This window comes from Martes martes, assembly GCF_963455335.1.
Source record: "Martes martes genome assembly, chromosome: 3".
Lineage (NCBI taxonomy): Eukaryota > Metazoa > Chordata > Mammalia > Carnivora > Mustelidae > Martes > Martes martes.
This window is the reverse complement of record NC_137890.1, coordinates 102,315,233-102,333,767: the sequence shown is the minus strand read 5'-3', so window position 1 is coordinate 102,333,767 and position 18,535 is coordinate 102,315,233. Positions and strand designations below refer to the sequence as shown.

General features: G+C 35.4%; 1 protein-coding gene across 2 annotated transcripts in view; it reads right to left on the bottom strand.

The window, feature by feature from the left end:
- Positions 1–18,535, bottom strand: part of R3HDM1 (R3H domain containing 1) — a gene marked incomplete at its 5' end in the record, with an annotated part of 131,595 nt that overhangs the window by 72,933 nt on the left and 40,127 nt on the right. The window contains 4 exons of one of the 2 annotated variants that reach the window (XM_080799233.1): positions 138–261; positions 7,763–8,062; positions 13,732–13,883; positions 16,862–17,116. In XM_080799233.1, coding sequence (XP_080655359.1) covers positions 138–261; positions 7,763–8,062; positions 13,732–13,883; positions 16,862–17,116 — 831 coding nt within the window. The remainder of the gene's footprint in view (positions 1–137; positions 262–7,762; positions 8,063–13,731; positions 13,884–16,861; positions 17,117–18,535) is intronic. The other variant, XM_080799234.1, reaches the window with a different exon arrangement.

The following is an 18,535-nucleotide window of genomic DNA, read 5'->3' as shown; positions in this document are numbered from 1 at the left end:
GTATATTCATATGGGCCATACATGAGACCCCTGACAGGCAGAGTGGGGCAATATCTTAATAGTAAGACTGAAATAAAGCAGAATGAAAAAAGCAATAGCCACAGCTAAGAGAGTATAGCCTCAGAAATATTACTCACCTGTCTGCTGTGCAGGCTGTGGCAGTGGTTGGTTTAGATGTGAATTGTAATGGACAGAAGGGATTGGGCGATACTGAGGTTGACTGGAGTGATAGTGGCCTGGAGCACAGAAACAGGCTGGCATCTAGGATAAGTATCGAGAGAAAAAAAATCAATTTCATTTGCAGTAGAAATGTCTTCTCTGAGGAACAAAAGAGTGTAATGAATAATACTTCTTTTTAATATCATCCAAAACCAGATTTTCTTAGCTTTAAATTTAACTGAAAATTTAAAAAAAAATTTCAAGCATGCAGTATACACAACAAAAGACACCTACAAATATGCCTAGCAATTAGATTTAATAGGTTTAAAGGTTTTGGGCATTTTTGTTTCAGATTTTTCTCCTTCTTTTATAAAACCAAACACTATTAAAATAGCTAAGGCCTCACTCCAACATTCTTTTGCCCTATGTTCAACAGAAAAACCATTATCCTATAGTTGGTATATATGATTCCTATAAATGTTTTTAAACTGCTACTCTCTCTCTCTCTATATATATATATATTTATGTATGTGTATATATATATGTTATCTGTAAAGAAAATTGTTGAGGATTTTAAAAATTTACATTTATGGTGCTCTACTATATACAACTTCATGCAACTTATTTTGCAATTAACATTCTTTGAGATTTATCTTGGTTGAAACATATACAATGCTAGCTCATGCAATCTGAATGCTGAACTGCAACCATTGTACAAATTAGCCAGTCTATCTATATCTATTGCGCTGCTCCCATTCTTTTTCTCATATCTCTGATGTAAATTAAAATGCCAATACAAATCTTATTTGTCAATTGTATCTTAATAAAGCTGGGGAAAAACCCAGTAAGACTAGCTTGATTCTATTTCCTTCTGGAGCTATTTATATTAATTGTGCATTTCTCTTAAGGTAATCTGACCTAGTTTGGAATAAGGAATAAACAATTAATTCAGTGATGTAGAAATTTGTGGTAAATTAATTTTATTAGCTTCATAAGCACTTTCAGGTTCTGCTATTCTAATCAGGTTACTTCTAAAAGAAGAGACATCTGTAAACATCTTAAAGACTGCCTATTTTTTCTGGAAACCAGTTGAATACAGAATTTCTAAATCACTTATAAGCCAAGAATCCCCTAAATTTACCGTAACATTCTTCTGTTTTTGAACCATTAGATGCAATACACACATGATCCCTAATTGTTCCAGGAGGTATCAGCAAACAATAGGTATGTCCTAATTTCAGATCGTAATCTATTATTATGCTTTTCATATGTGTTTATATACACGAGTATATACTTTTCTCCCCCTTACTTAAAAAACGACATCACTGGAGACCCAGGGTGGCTCAGTGGGTTAAGCCTCTGCCTTTGGCCCAGGTCAGAATCTCAGGGTCCTGGGATTGAGCCCCGTATTGGACTCACGGCTCATCAGGGAGCCTGCTTCCCCCCTCTCTCTGCCTACTTATGCGCTCTCTCTGTCAAATAAATAAAATCTTTAAATAAAAAGACATCATTGTTTAAGGCAAAAATCGTACCATGATATATTTTATTTATAAAGCATACACACACAATGTATATGACAACAACAGCACAAACAACTGGAGGTAAATAAAATTATACTGTTAATGTGACTACTGTATTTTACTTGCAGTTTCATATGAACTTGAAATAGATAGCAATAACCTAAAGATACATATCATATCCCTAAAGAAACCATACAAACATAAGATTTAAAGGATCGTGGTAGTAAAAAGGCCAAAGAAAAACTAAATTAAGACACTGAAGGAGTTCAAGTAATACAAAAGGCAGGAAAGGAGGCATATAGGAATAAAACAGAGATAGAACAAATAGAAAACAAATGGAAATGTGACATACCTATCTCTAACAGTGTCAACAGACATATTAAAGCTAAGAGGACTACACATTCCAGTGAGACAAGATAGAACAGCAGAGATGAACTATATAACTATATGCAAAAGATAGACTTTAAATATTAAGGTCACAGGGGTGGCTGGGTAGCTCAGTCAGTTAAGTGTCTGCCTTTGGCTCCGGTCATGATCCCAGGGTGTTGGGATCGACTCCCACATGAGGCTTACTGCTCAGCCAGGAGTCTGCTTCTCCCTCTCCCTCTGTTCCTCCCTCTGGCTTGTGCTCTCTTGCTCTCTCTCTTTCTGTCTCTCAAAATGAATAAATAACATCTTAAAAAAAATAAATATTAAGGTCACAAATTAGAGGGTGGAAAAGGCATACCCTTGAAACGCTCATCAAAAGAGTGCTGAAGTCACTACAAAAGTCAGATAAAATGTTTTAAGACAAGAAACAATACTAGAGAGAGAAAAACATTTCATAATGAGATGAGTCAATATATCAGGAAGAAGTGCTAACTATAAATTGCTCAATATAGGTTTCAGTATTATTTTAAAAACTGGCAGAATTTAAGAGAGAAATAGACAAATCCACTATCACTTATTGATAGAACTGGATAAAAGATCTGAAAGACATGAATCAACCACATTGGCTCAACTGATACTTACTTAGAGAATACTAAATGCAAGAAACAGTAAAATATGAAAGAAATCAAAGATGACCTAAGTAAATGGAAAGGCATCCCATGTTCATTAGACTGGAAGATTTAATATTAAGATGCAGTAATATCCAAAGTAATCCACAGATTCAATGCAATCGCTATCAAAATTTCAGTGGCCTCTTTTGCAGAAATGGAAACGCCAATCGTCAAATTTACATGCAACCACAAGCCATATAGGCAAATAGTCAAAGCAGTGTTGAAAAAGAATAGTTGGAAGACTCACACTTCTTGATTTTAAAACTTACCACAAAGATACAGTAATAAAATAGTGTAGTATGGGCACAAAGGTGGAAATGGAGAATAGCATAAATGTTAAGAGTCCAGAAATAAACTCTTACTTTTAAGGTCAACTGATATTTGATAAGAGTACCAAAACCATTCAATGGGAAAAGAACAGTGGCTTCAACAAGTGATGCCAGAACAGATAGCAACACACATGCAAAAGAATGATGTTGGACCCTTATACTGCATTATCATATGCAAAAATTAACTCAAAATGGATAAAAGACCTAATTATTTGAGCCAAAGACCACAAAACTTGTAAAAGAGAACACAAGGATAAAATCTTCACAACCTTGGATTTGGCAATGGGTTCTTAGATATGACTAGAAAAGCAATGAGCAGTAAAATGAAAAGATGGATAAAATGGATTTCATCAAGGTTAAATTTTTATACATTAAGGACATTATCAAAAGGTCAAAAGACAACTGATAGAACAGATGAACATATTTGCAAATCACATACCCGATGAGGGTCTAGTATACGAACAACATTACATATCATTAGGAAAATACAAGTCAAAACAACACAAACCATAAGAGACTCTTAATCTCAGGAAAGAAACTGAGGGTTGCTGGGAAGGGTAAGGGATAGGGTAGCTGAGTTATGGACATTGGGGAGGGTGTGGGCTATGGGGAGTGCTGTGAATTGTGTAAGACCGATGATTCACAGACCTGTACCCCTGAAGCAAATAATATATGTTAATAAAAAAATTAAAAATAAATAAAATTATTTAAAAAAACACAATGAATTACCCACTTCACATCACCAGGATGGCTAGGATAATAATAACAATTTTTAAAAAAGTAAATAGTGTTACTATCAAAATATGGAGAAATTGGCACCCTTATACATTGCAGATGGGAATATAAAATGACACCGTGGAAAACAGGCTGGCGATTTCTCCAAAAGTTAAATAGAATTACCATATAATTCAGCAATTTTATTCCTAGGTATAAACTCAAATAAATGAGTGGACACTTGAATAAAAACATGTACCTACATGTTCATGTACCTACATGTTCATAACAGCACTGTTTACAATGGGCAAAAGGCGGAAACATCTCAAATCTATCAACTGTTGAAAAGATGAACAAATGGTGGTATATTCATATAATGGCATATTATTCAGACAAAAGAAGAAATGAAGTATTGATAAATGCTACAATGTGGATTAACCATCAAACATGTTAAGCTAAAGAAGCCAGACACAAAGGTAACATTGCATGAGTCCATTAATATGAAGTACCCAAAATAGGCAAATCTTTAGAGACCGAATGGAGGAGACTGATGGTTGCCAGGAGCTGGGGAATGGGGTGAATAGGTAGTAACTGCTTAATGAGTACAGTTCTCTTCTGGGGTGATAAAAATAAAATGTTTTGGAACTAGAGAGAGGTGATGGTTGCAAAACATTGTGTATGTACTAAATGTCACTGAAATGCTCACTTTGAAATTGTTAATTTTATATTATGTGACCTTTATCTCAAAACAAAACCAAAAGAAATCACAAAACGCTAAAATGATAGAATACAAATTCTTTTCAAGTGCACATGAATCTTCCCCCAAAAGAGTACATATTGGGACATAAAATAAGACTTGAGATTCTGAAACAAAGAAATTTTTTTTTTTTAAGATTGTATTTATTTATTCATTTAATTGACGGGGGAGGGGAGGCACAGTGAGAGAAGGGAACAGAAGCAGGGGGAGTGGTGGTTGGTATTAAGGAGGGAACGTATTGCACGGAGCACTGGGTGTGGTGCATAAACAATGAATTTTGGAACACTGAAAAGAAATAAAATAAAATAAAACGGAAAAAAATTAAAAAAAAATTTTAAATTTGTAGAAAATAAAAAAGAAGCAGGGGGAGTGGGAGAGGGAGAAGCAGGCTCCCCGCTGAGCAGGGATCCTGATGCGGGGGTCGATCCCAGGACCCTGGGATCATGACCCAAGCCGAAGGCAGACACTTAATGACTGAGCCACTCAGGCACCCCCAAAACAATGAAATCTTAGGGTAGATTACCACATGAAACTAAAACAGAATCAATAATAATAAAGGTATTTAGAAAGCCTGAAATATTTGGAAATTAAATAATACTTCTAAATAAATCATCTGTCAAAAAAGACACACATACAAAAAAGAGACAAAACATTATGAATGAAAGGATAACAAAAACATAACACATTGTTTTGTGGTCTGCAGCTGAAATGGTGCTTAGAAGGAAATCCATAGCATTAAAAATTTATTTAGAAGGGAAGAACAATCTAAAAATCAATGATCTATGCTTCCACTTTAAGAAGTCAGACACAAAGGAGCAAATGAAACCCAAATAAACAAAAGGAAGAAAATAATGGTAAAAGTAGAGAGTAGAAATCATTCAAATAGAAAATGAATACAAAATTAATGAAATCCTAAGTTGGTTTTTAAAAAACACCAATGCAATTGATAAATCTCTTAAGTAAATAAAGCAAAAAGAAGATAGGAGTGAAATTACCAACATTAAGAATTACAGAGGCAATACCACTATCGATCCTTAAGATACTAAAATTACAATAAGGGGATATCATGACTGACCATTTGCCAATAAATTTGGCAAACTGATACAAACTACAAAATTCAATCCAAAAAGGAACAGGAAATTGGATTAGCTCTATATCTACTAAAAAATTGATTTGTATTTTAAAATTTTCCCCACAAAAAAACTCCAAGTCCAGAGGGATGCATTAGTGAATTCTAGCAAATATTTAAGAAGGATGTTAAGAAGAATCCTATACCAACTGTTTTAGGAAATGAAGGAGGCAACCATATCCAATTCATTTGGAAGCCAGTATCACTGCCATCTTGATGCTACAACCTAAAAAAAGACATTAAACACAAACAACAGACCAATATCCATTATGAACATGCATGCAAAAATCAGTAAGGAAAATATAAGCAAAATGCATCCAGTGACATATAAAAAGATATTCTATCATGACTAAGTGGGAGTGTGCTCTCAAATGAAAGTATTAACTTTTTTTTTTTTTAAGGTTTTATTTATTTGACAGACAGAGATCACAAGTAGGCAGAGAAGCAGGCAGAGGGGGGCGGGGGGAAGCAGGCTCCCCGCTGAGCAGAAAGACCGATGTAGGGCTCGATCCCAGGACCCTGAGATCATGATCCGAGCTGAAAGCAGAGGCTTTAACCCACTGAGCCACCCAGGCGCCCCTGAAAGTATTAACGTTCAAAAGTCAGTCACAATAATTCACTGTATAGATAGAATAAAAGAGAAAAATCACATGATCATCTCAATAGATGCAGAAAAGGAGATTTTATAAGATTTAATACTCAATTCATGGTAAAGACTCTCACCAAACTAAGAAAATTTTCTCAGCCTGATGGAGGGCATGACAGAGGGCAAAAAACTCAGATAATATCATAGTTAATAATGGAAGACCAAATATTTTTCCTAAGACTGGAAACAAGGAAGGATATGAACTTTTAAAAACTTTGCTTTAAGTTAATAAATGAATTTGAGGGATTTTACTGTCCCCTGTTGTGTGTATATTCAACATTAGAGCTTGTAGGCAATTCAATAAGGCAAGAAAAAGGAATAAAAGGCATATGCATTGGAAAGGATAATGTATGTAGAAATGATCTTCAATTTGGAAAATCCTAAGCAGTCTATGACAAAAGTACCAGAATAATTAAATTTAGAAAGTCCACAGGATACAAGATCAAGATCAAAACACAAAAATCAACCTTATTTCTACATATGAGCAAATGATGAACAGAAAATGAAATTTTAAAATAATTTCCTTTAGAACACTAAGCATTTTTTTTTAATTTTTTTTTGAGATTTTTATTATTTATTTATTTGACAGACAGAGATCACAAGTAGGCAGAGAGGCAGGCAGAGAGAGAGAGAGAGGAGGAAGCAGGCTCCCCGCTGAGCAAAGAGCCCGATGCGGGACTCGATCCCAGGATCCCGGGATCATGACCTGAGCTGAAGGCAGAGGCTTTAACCCACTGAGCCACCCAGGCGCCCTAAGCACTTTTTTTTTTTAAAGATTTTATCTACTTGAGAGAACAAGAGCATGCGCAGGGGTGGTGGGCGAACAGGGGGTAGGGGAGAAGGGTTAGAGAGACAGGGAGAAGCAGATTCTTCACTGAGCAGAGAGCCTGATGTGGGGCTCAATCCCAGGACCCTGAGTTCATGACCTGAGCTGAAGGCAGATGCTCAACTGACTGAGCCACTCAGGTGCCCCATGAAGCATTTAAAAACATTACATACTTAGAGATATATATAATGAAATATATGCAATACTTATATAATGAAAACTACAAAATACTGTTGAGAAAAATTAAGAAATATCTAAGTAAATGTAAAGAAATAACAATAAAGCTTTATTAGTATTGTGATGTTAATTCTTTCTAAGCTAACCTACTTCTTCCTGAAATGCATCATTTTATTTTTATAGTGCGTTTACCTTGTGTTTCTCTTAAGCTAATTAAAACAAATCAATCAAGAGGAAACTCAAAGGCTGCATACTTTTAACCATCCAACTGACGTGTCTACTAGTTATGTGGTTGTCTAGTGTCATCTGAAAATCTCCAGAGAACAGAAGATGATGACCAGCTTTGTTTATACATTGTCACAAATTCTCTCTATGTGAAATTAAAAGTAAGCTTTCTAATTAGGGTTAAGTTGATCTTAAATGAAGAAGTTTCTGTGGGAGAAAAAAGATGAAAAAGCGACGTACCTGTGGTGAGGGCTGTTGAATATATCCCTGTTGCTGAAGCACAGGCTGGCTGACAGGATGGCCAGAGGCAGAATAGCCAGCAGTAGGGACTGGCTGCCCAGGTGGCAGGGGAGGTGGGGGAGGTGGTGGCGGTGGCGGCGGCGGTGGTGGTGGAGGGGCTGCCGTCATGATATAACCAGACTGCTGTGGGGACTGAAGAACAACAGTGGACTGGAACATGGTGGCGTGAGGGTCGGAACCATCTGCAGATGGCTGGCGGGCAAGACTCATGTGGCTAAACTGTGACCCAAGGTTGTCCTGCTAAAAGAGGGAAAAGTCAGAAATGAGTACACCTTCCATACACACCTACCAAAAAGCTTACCAAGCTTATAGAAAAAAACCCCGCTTCATATATTTTAAGATAATTTGAAGTGTATGCATTATGGATATCATACATCTATAACGTATGATTTAATAGAACAGTTCCAATAAAATTAGAACTCTGAGGCAGGGAGGTAGGAATATTACAATGCTGTCATTACAAATTACTTATAAAGTGTATCTAGTGGAGTGCATAGCATGCAGAAGTGTAGGGTGTAGCAACACTTCACAATAAAAAATGGAAAGACACTTATTTAAATGATGATTAAAGGCACATTATGACGTGGAAGTGAAACTGGACATATTTATGTTATACAGTTAACATTTTCTGAAGGGACTTCAAGGACCAGGTAACTAGCAAGGCATGGTACTAATTATACTCTTTACCTCTCTTCCTGAAAGACAAAATTCTGCTTCTATGCAGAATGAAATAAAATACATAAAATCTACCTACCCCAGTCTTCTAATCTCTCAAAAATAATTTGGCTACAAACATTATTCTTCCCTAGTGTTTTTCAGTCTCTTCCTAAAGTCAGATGTTAATACAAATTTAATGCAAACAACAGTTTCCTACTACTTTTGCTACTTAGTGAGCAGGCAGTGGTGTCTAGCCAAGAGACGGTTATGATTTAACATGCCATCTGACAAATGTTTTCTCTGACTCAACAGCATAAAGACCAGTTCTGGCTGGTCTAGATAATATCACTGAAATGACCAAAATGGCATTAAAATGGCATCCCCTTGGCTCCCAAAGAGCCACAAATTGGCAACAATATATGCCACAATTTGTTAAGAGGAGAATTTTGGAAAAAGTTACTTAAAAAATCGTGGTCATTGAGTTGTCAGATCAAAGTCGACATGTCTGCAATTTCTACAGTCTGCTGTTTTTTTGCAAAGTACACTATGGCTATGGAGAAGACAAGGGATTGAAAAGGGGAACCTGATTCAGTGACTGAAAATATGTGGTTTACTCTTCCCAGTGCTGCTCTGACATACTCTAGCACTATTAGCCTAGTTCAACGAATACTTTCAAAAGGGAAAAATGTACCAATATACTTATTAGCTGTAAATACATAGTAATCTGGCCAAACATTTTAACTATACACTACCATCGGTGTCATCTCAAAAAAAAAAGTCATTTTCTTATTCCAATAATCTACTATCTTTCAAAACATTTTTGAGACTTTTATGCTATTCTTGATGATGCTTTCAATCTTTTCAATGCTGGAAAAATTTTATTCTTTCAGACTGGAAGTCATTTCGAAAATCATTCAGAGCTGATGCTGTTAAATAAGGTTGCCACCAGCTCAAAACAAAAACACTCCTAAATAAAAGAAAATGTTTCTAAAAAGTGTCAAGTGATTTTAAGATATAGCTTACAATTTAACTTGAAAAGTAATGTTAAAATGTGATGCCATATAGTCTAGAAAAATAACAGCATCATCACTGGGAAAAGTATATTGGGCTGAGACTCATTTTAAGGGAACGAAAGTAACACTTATTCAATACTGATTTCATGTTAGTCACTAGGCAGGAAGTACTTTACATGGTTGTTCCCTATTCTTAGTAACTACAGAAGGTCATAGAGAGAACACATGGTACTGGTGCTCCTAAGCTCTTACTGAGAGGTATAACTTGGGGCATGCTTTGGATTGAAGAAGGTACAATTTCTTTACAGTCATAGATTAAATATCTAGGGATCTTCTTTAGAAATATACATTATGTCTTGTGTAATTATAAGATCCAATTCACCTTAATAACTGGTATGAAGGCTACACTACCTATGTATTGGGGAAAGAATAGAAAGTCTCAAACCCAGATGAAAGCTGCCATTCCAGGATTGCAAAGATACCACTGACCTCAATGAGAAAAGTAGCTAAGCATCTTAGGACTAGAATAGTCAATATGAAAATCATTTCATTATGAAAAGGCAGGAAAAGATTAGGATTTATACCATCACTGTAATATGCCAATATAACAAATATTATATAGTAGAGATTAAATTATTTCTAATACAGGTCAGAAACACTTTTTCGGTATATTTGTGTCCATGACTTTAACTAATCACAGAAGATTATATCACATTAATTACATTCATGAGCATCCACCACACATCAGCCCACAGAAACAATGCAGGAGGTGAATAGAGATATAGTACCACGGAGTATTGCTGGGTGGGTGAGACTGGCAGGAGCGGGGATGGGTAAGGGGCTGTAGAGTACTGAACAGGCTGTGAAGAGGACTGCAGAGGACGAACAGGCTAAGGAATAACAGGTTGGCAAACAATGTTAATGTCAGAATAAAATGTTACAAGAATTGCATAAAATGGAAAGTTACACTTTTCTGGCAGTAACTTAAACTACATTTATAAAGTCATCTTATACAACAATATAGGGAACAACAAAAACGAGCTAAATGAAGAAACTGCATAGTAAAAAATTTTTAAAAATTCCTATGCTTTAATATACAATTGGGTAATTTTTTCATAAAAATATTTCTTTATTAGATTCACAGAAACAGGTAATTTAGACATTTTAAAATTATTATCTAACCCAAACCCCCAGGTTAAGTCAGTAAAAGCAAAATCACTCCTTCTTACTTCCTTATTTGATGGAGGAGCCGCTCTATTTAGCATTATGACAGGAAAAATAAAAGTAAAACTTCACCCATTATCAGATAATAAAAATTTATATACTACATATGCCAATTGGCCTTTTTGATAAGGCATGATTAAATACTCTTTGGGACCAAAGTGCCTGAATTTTTAGTAATTTTTAAGAAAAATACACTGTGGGTACCATTAAGAATAACAGCCTAAAGAGTAACACATACATACACACACATACAGGCCCATGCATACATACAAGCATTATCTCTTCTACACAAGGAAGATAAAACATATTCTTCTCACAACTAAAAATTTTTATTGAGAGAGTGGATGCCAGGAGCTGAAAAAGTAGTTACTTGAAATTTCTTTTGGTAATGAAATACTCCTACATTTCAGAAAAATAAGTTTTATGTTTCCCAGGGACACTCAAAAACAGGTGTTATAAAAAAATGAAAAATGTTTTAATCATTTCTAAACCTTAAGGAGTACAGCTGGCCATCCATATGCTAACACTGGCAGCTGACTTAGTTTCCCAGTCTTAGATTTATATTACCTAGTTTATTCCAAAGGGGTAACAGGCATACTGGCTTGAAGACTCTCGTCATCCATGTTATAGGTGGCAATCAGGCTAAGTTAAGTGACTTGTAGATAGTCACGTAAAGCCACCACTAGAGGAACCCAGGTAATTTTATCCAGTGAAAACTCTTACTTTTGGTTAAAATGTATATACACGAATCTCCCTCTGGACAGTATTTTCTAAAAGAATACTTTATAAATGCAAAATAAATGAACCGAGTAAGACTGCCCAGGAAATAATCTAAATAAGAAGAAACTGTTCTGACAACTAAGATGTGTAATGATGAGTTGTACTTCCACCACAAAATCAATGTAAGAGTTTCTAAAAAGTGAAAGGCTTATATCAGAATCCCACAAAAAATCTAAAATTAAAGTAAAAGTACTACAAAAGGTAAAAGCTGAAAGATCTATAGCGCCACTGGTCCCTCACTAACCTCTTAATCAGAAATTAGCAAGCTTCCTAATGGATGACAGCACAAATCACACTCAGTGAGATTCAGTAGCTCTAGAACTCCCAAAATACAGGCTAGTCGATCTGTTATTAAGTCAGACAACCATTAAGACATAACTTTCTTCCAGACATCTTGACCTACTATGTAAGCGTCAGGTGAAACAAAAGCTTTAGACTGCTGGGGGATAAAAGAAAGGGGAGTCCTATGAGCACCAATGGTATGAATTAACGTCTCCCAGGGTGTCAAGTGGTCATGAGACAAACGTGGGTGAGAACAATGGTAGATCAAAGTGAAATTCTAACACCACTTAGAAAAGAAAAAGCCTTAGCACTTCTTTCCCTACTTAAATTGCAACTGACTGCAAAACAACATCCACTTGAAGTGATTGGTTTTAAGACATGTAGCCCATCTGAATGCTTTGGAAGTCACAGCATTATTTTGTTTGGTTATGTGAAATTTCATGGGTGGATTATCTCAGTGAAAAAAATGGTTACTGAGTATCATTTGTTCATCAATTCTCTTTCCTGATATCTGATGATGAGTTACCTGAAACACCTGAGGCAATGCCAGGAAAATCAGCCATGAAGTTTGACGCATATCCTGAGATTCAAATCACAGTCCATTAAGGCTCTATTCCTAAAGTAACCTGTCTACACCTTCATTTAGGATCATCTCATCTTTGAATCAGACAAAATTATTTCTAAGAGATAATAATCTGAAATATATAACCATAGATAAACCCTGAGACTTTTTTGAATCTGCCAAACATTATTTCTACTGAATGAAATGAAAATCACGCCTATAAAGCTCCTGGTGAAATACATAGCACTACAAAGACAACTACCTGACAGCATGATGAAGGAAAAACACTTCAGGACCAAACAAGGCAAGGCACAGAAGGCCAGGGAGGGAGTTTTACGTAGTCTAGCGTGTACCTGAGCGTTTGTAATCAAATGGGGCTGCGAAGCAGATATGGGAGTGTTTGGAAACAGTTTTAGGCAACTTCCTCTACATATATTTGTACTGCCTTAGAAGCACAGCAAAACCCTAGAAATCCTTCTACTTTATATAAACTGCCTTGCCTATTAGGAGTCTTAATTGCCAGAGGTACAATTATCTATAAAAGTATCAAAATATTTGATAATCTTATCAAGCTGTTCATACATTCTTCACCCTTGCAATACAAACAATATAACGTGTGAGCAAAACTAATGAAATCTCTCCAGTTCAAGTTTCTCATCGTACTTCCTTCATACATCATCAGAAAGTATTCTGCAAGTTCTCACCAGTAGAATATTTAGATAGTCTAATAGGGAAAAAGAGGTACAACTAACTGTACAAACTGTCTTTGAGATGTTACACAACCTTTAAAATACAGGATAAAAGTAAAAGAGTTTACACTGGTATAATCAAGTTACCCAAGGATGAATAACACATCTATAAGGGAAAAGCCAGAACATGAAAGCGTATGTGTCAACTCTAAACATGTATACGAATTCAAGACTTTACTAAGAGTGCTTCTGCGAATTCTAATTTGGAATGTTTTTGCCTCTCTCTTTCATAGGGTGGGTGGGATGAAGGGTACCTTGTAGAACTTGAGCAACTCAACTCAGTCTTTTCTATCTTCTTAATCTGTTGAAATTTAGCACAACTTACTTTTGCTCACTGGGATAATCTTAGTTTCGTTTTTATTCCTTTTATTCATTTCTTGCTATTGTAGAATGGGAGAACATACTCACCACACAGGCCATAAGACACAAAATTTATTTCTTTCCAACATATATTCTGTATTTATTAGCTGAAAAATCCTGTGAAGTTAACCGCTCTTCCTACAAGCAGGAACGGGACGTCACTGGTACAGAATATTAGAGTTCTAAGACATAGTTGGGCTACCCCAATTATAATTAGTGAGTTAAGTCTCAAATATGCAAAAGCAAATGAACTTAGCATTATGTAATCATGGATATGTGCACCTGTGAGAAAATGTGATTAGCTGCTTGTTGTTGAGGTGGTGGGGGTGGCAGAGGTGGCTGTGGAGGTCCAGGCACTTGGGTTCTAATTGGTTGTTGAGTCATAGGAGGATTATACACAACTGGACTTCCGTCTGGGTTTATGAAGGGCTGACCTGAAAAATTAAAAGAGGAACGAAAAAAATACTTATGATAGAGATTGAACATAGGTCATTCCATGCACAATTTACAACAAATGTCTATAATCCTTATTCAAAATCCTAGAGACCCAAGTTTCTGAAAATCAAAAGATTTTCTCATCAGGGGAGAAAAGTCTGACCTTACATGAGGTTATTTTAATACTCTTTATTTTTGTCACTTAGTGTAAATATGTAAAAATTATGCTGCAGTGTTTTATTATGGGGGTGCTGCTCCAAAACCTACTGAAGTTATTCATAATACGTAGTAGTTTTTGAAAAACTCTGAATCCTGAAACAGATCTTGCTCATGGGACTCAGGTACAGGATTGCGATCCTGCAGTGCTGTAGCACATTTCAGTTTTAAGAAGAAATTCTTGACTTCGGGATACTGGAATATTATTAATTAGTCTGTATTAGGTGGTGAGAAAGAGCTAATTTATAGACCACACTGCATATACTTGAGTAGTGAAATTAACACTGGATGAAAATTAAAAATGGTTAACAGCTTCAAATTTCAAATCATGGACTCAATCTATGGCAGAGTCCTTATTTTAAAAACTTCTAAAGTTGTAAATAAGTTTTGAATTCTAAAGAATTTTCTAAAATAATTTCTTCTTAATTCCAGTGAGCTTGATTCTTAGGTTAAGAAAGAAAACTTAAATATTGATTTTGAGGCTTGTTGTTATTGCTTACTAATTACTGGGGGGATATCCTAAGTGCCCAAGAAAATAAATTCTATTCTCTTTTCTATACATACGTTCTAAACAACTTTTTTAATTACAGAAAGTAATATTTTTATTGTGGGAAAATAACCAAAAAATAGAGATCAAAAGAAAATAATCTTATAGTTGCTAATTTATATACCTTCTTTCACACTTTTTTCAATGCATATGTAAATAAATTCACAAAAATTAGTATTTTTCCTAATCCTATACATTATATTACTTAAAAAAAAAAAAGAAAACAAAAGAAGAGAACTGTGTGAAATACACTATGCTATATCCATTTAGAATGGGAGGAATATAGAAGAAAGTAAGAGATATTTGACTGAATAATAGTTTTAAAAATTGTTTTCATAATATCCTTTCTTCCATGGTAAATTCCCCTCCCCATTTTTTTTGAAACTTACGACATACAATAACTGTGGGGAGAGAAGAATATACTGCTCCACTGATAACAAGAGGAAAAGGGCCTTCAAGTTCAAGTAATTTTCATCAGTTTCTTGATTTAGTTATATGAAAACAAGTCATGCTGGGTATTTATTGCTGGTTAAATAAATATGAAAGAAATGGTAGAGAAGATTTGGGTGGAAGCGCGTTTTAAAAGTAACTTAAGGGGGCGCCTGGGTGGCTCAGTGGGTTAAAGCCTCTGCCTTCGGCTCAGGTCATGATCCCAGGGTCCTGGGGTTGAGCCCCCCCTCCCCCCATCGGACTCTCTGCTCAGCAGGGAGCCTGCTTCCCTTTCTCTCTCTGCCTGCCTCTCTGCCTACTTGTGATCTCTGTCAAATAAATAAATAAAATCTTTAAAAAAAAAAAAGTAACTTAAGGACTGTCTGAAAAGTTGGATGTTGTAATGCTGTTCTCAAAAAGCAGAGATCACTTTTGGACACATTTAAAATTAAGACTACAATTCAATTTCAGGTTGATTAGTTGCTCACTCTTTGATTTCCTATTCAGTTGAACCTTTCATATTATCAAAAACTCATTAACTAAGATGTTTTGAATGAAAAATAATAGTAAACAGTACATTAAGTCATCTTTCCTGCTTCAGGAAAACAAGAAGTTTAGTAATATAGTAAATCTGAAGGATAAGAAGATAATGGTTATTCAGGAAAAACTGAATTTCTGAATAGTCAGTTATTCAATTCTTATAATAGAAATAATAGTTCCAATATTTGATCTTAAAAAAGAGATACCAAAAAATCTGAAGGTAATGAGTTCCAAGCCATGGTCTTCTCTACAACGAACAAAAGGAAAGGTTCAGGAGCACACTGAGACCCTGATACTCTCACCTGTACCTACCTTGCCCAACTACTACCATACTGATGGGACCACAACAGTTAGGTGTAAGAATTTCTAAGGAAGGTTATCAAATGATTTATAAGATTGTTTTCATTATCTCACAAAATTATTGGGCTATAATACTGTGAATAGAGACCAAGACTTCATGTGATCTTTCAAAAGATCATGTTTTCTATATTTGCTCATATTGCATGCATAATGAAACATATCATGACTATAGTTTCTTAGTCTCTGAGGTTCAATTTCATTATCTGTAAATGAGGATTTCACTTACCTAATAGGTTATAATGATTATAAATAATGTATTTAAAGCCCCTAACACATTACATAGCACATAGTAAATGCTGAATAAATGAGAATTATTACCTAACTGCAAGAATAGGTGTCTTCAATATTAATTCATAAAGACTACCTAATTCCTTTTTCTAATAATAATAATAATAATTCCCTTACCTTTTCCTCAGGAGAAAACAATTACCATAGTCAGAAGAACAATTACTTATAGGTTCTTCCTACTTCATTATATCATGAATAAGAGCTGCTTACTTTCTCCTTCTTCATGAAATGCATAATATTTTCCCCAGGATAATTTTTATTGTTTTTAAATCAGGTAAAGATCTTTCAATGGTGGTTATCTCATTTCTAGGAAATGAACTGTTTTTTTTTTTTTTTAATTATGGTTAGGCCATTATTTGGCCTAAAGGATGACATCTGGATGCTACAAAGAGAAAAATGCTTTCTGATATAAATATGTCTTTGAACATTTTCTAGCAGAAATGTTTTATTAAAGTTCTAGGGAAAATGCTAATTACTCATGAAAAATAAAAAGCTGATAATACATATACAAAAAATACATTTAATAACACACATTCTTTAATTTTCAATAACTCCTGCTATCTCAACTGAAATAAACACCTTTTTCTGGATACCAACCTGTTTGTGGGTTGATCAGAATACTGCCAGGTGGTATGCCTGCCGCTTCCAAGGGAAGCAAAAAGAAGCTAGTGCTAGGAGATGCGACTTGCCCATTTAGGCCACCATCAAAGGAAAGAGAGCTATGAGTGCTGACAGTTGGATAGACGACAGGTGCGCCATGAGAAGACTGGCTGAGAGCTGTACCTGGAAGAGGCTGCTGGATGTGAGAAAGAGAGCCCGTAGATGACCCTACACTACCAGAAGACTCAGAACCTAGGGGAGGAGTAATGAAAAATATGGATTTTTTAAACCTCATATAAAAGTGCAGGTTTTAAATATGTAACAATAAAATTCACATTGCATAACATGCGGTTACCACATAAAAGCATTGGGTATTTTGATTTACTGTATAATTTTGCTTCCCCTCCCCATCATGAACAAGTTTAATACAGCAAAATGATCACATAAGTTGTCAGAGAAGTCATAGCCCAAGCATGCAACTTAAGCAAGTTTATAATACCATCAGCCACAGACAGCCACAAAATGCACATTACCCACATTCCCCAAAGCACAAGGTTACGTACATTTTACCACTTTAGATTAACATACAGATTATAATTTTCTCCCCGGAAAAAGAACATAGCACAGCCAAATGCCCAAAACCTCTTATATCAGAAACCCCTTATCTATAAGAACACAGAAAGATTAATAGTGTAGGAGATAACAAAAATGATAAGTTCTCTATCAAGAGAAACAATTGTGAAGTTTCACTGCAGAATTCCATTTTAAGCTCATAATCATAGTATTTCCCTATAATGTAAAGTCAACTTTCCATTTTTTATCATATCAAGGGACAAAGCATGAAAAATAATCCAAGTACTAATATTAGCATCAGTTTAAAATTTATTTTTCACTCAACTTAATAAATTTGATAATTTATTTTTAGCTGTTTTCATTCCTGCAATCTTATTTCCTTTTCTATTACCCAGAGACTGAAAATGTCACTGACTTTCAGAATAATAGCTAAAAGTGGATAAGACAATCAAAGAAAGGAAAAGATTTTGAAAATGTATATAGTTAATTATGTTTTGAATAAGAGTTGACTCTGGAATGGAGAATTAATCTTTAATGAATGAAATAAACAAATATGTTTATGTGTGATACACTGCCTTCTGAAGGATAACTTCTATTTTAAGTTGTGCCAAATGATTACTGATACAAACTCTATCAAAAATAATTTTTCCCGGGGCGCCTGGGTGGCTCAGTAGGTTAAAGCCTCTGCCTTCGGCTCAGGTCATGATCCCAGGGTCCTGGGATCGAGCCCCATATCCGGCTCTCTGCTCGGCAGGGAGCCTGCTTCCCTCCCCCTCTCTCTGCCTGCCTCTCTGCCTGCTTGTGATCTCTGTCAAATAAATAAATAAAACATTAAAATTTTTTTTTTTCCCCTGGGGCGCCTGGGTGGCTCAGTGGGTTAGCCTCTGCCTTTAGCTTGGGTCATGGTTTCAGGGTCCTGGGATCGAGCCCCACATGGGGCTCCTTGCTCGGCAGGGAGCCTGCTTTCCCCTCTCCCTCTGCCTGCCTCTCTGCCTACTTGTAATCTCTATTTCTCTGTCAAATAAATAAATGAAGTTTTTAAAAAAAATTTTTTTTCCCTATTAAAAGAGGTGATATTTCTTTTCATCTCTGAAGATA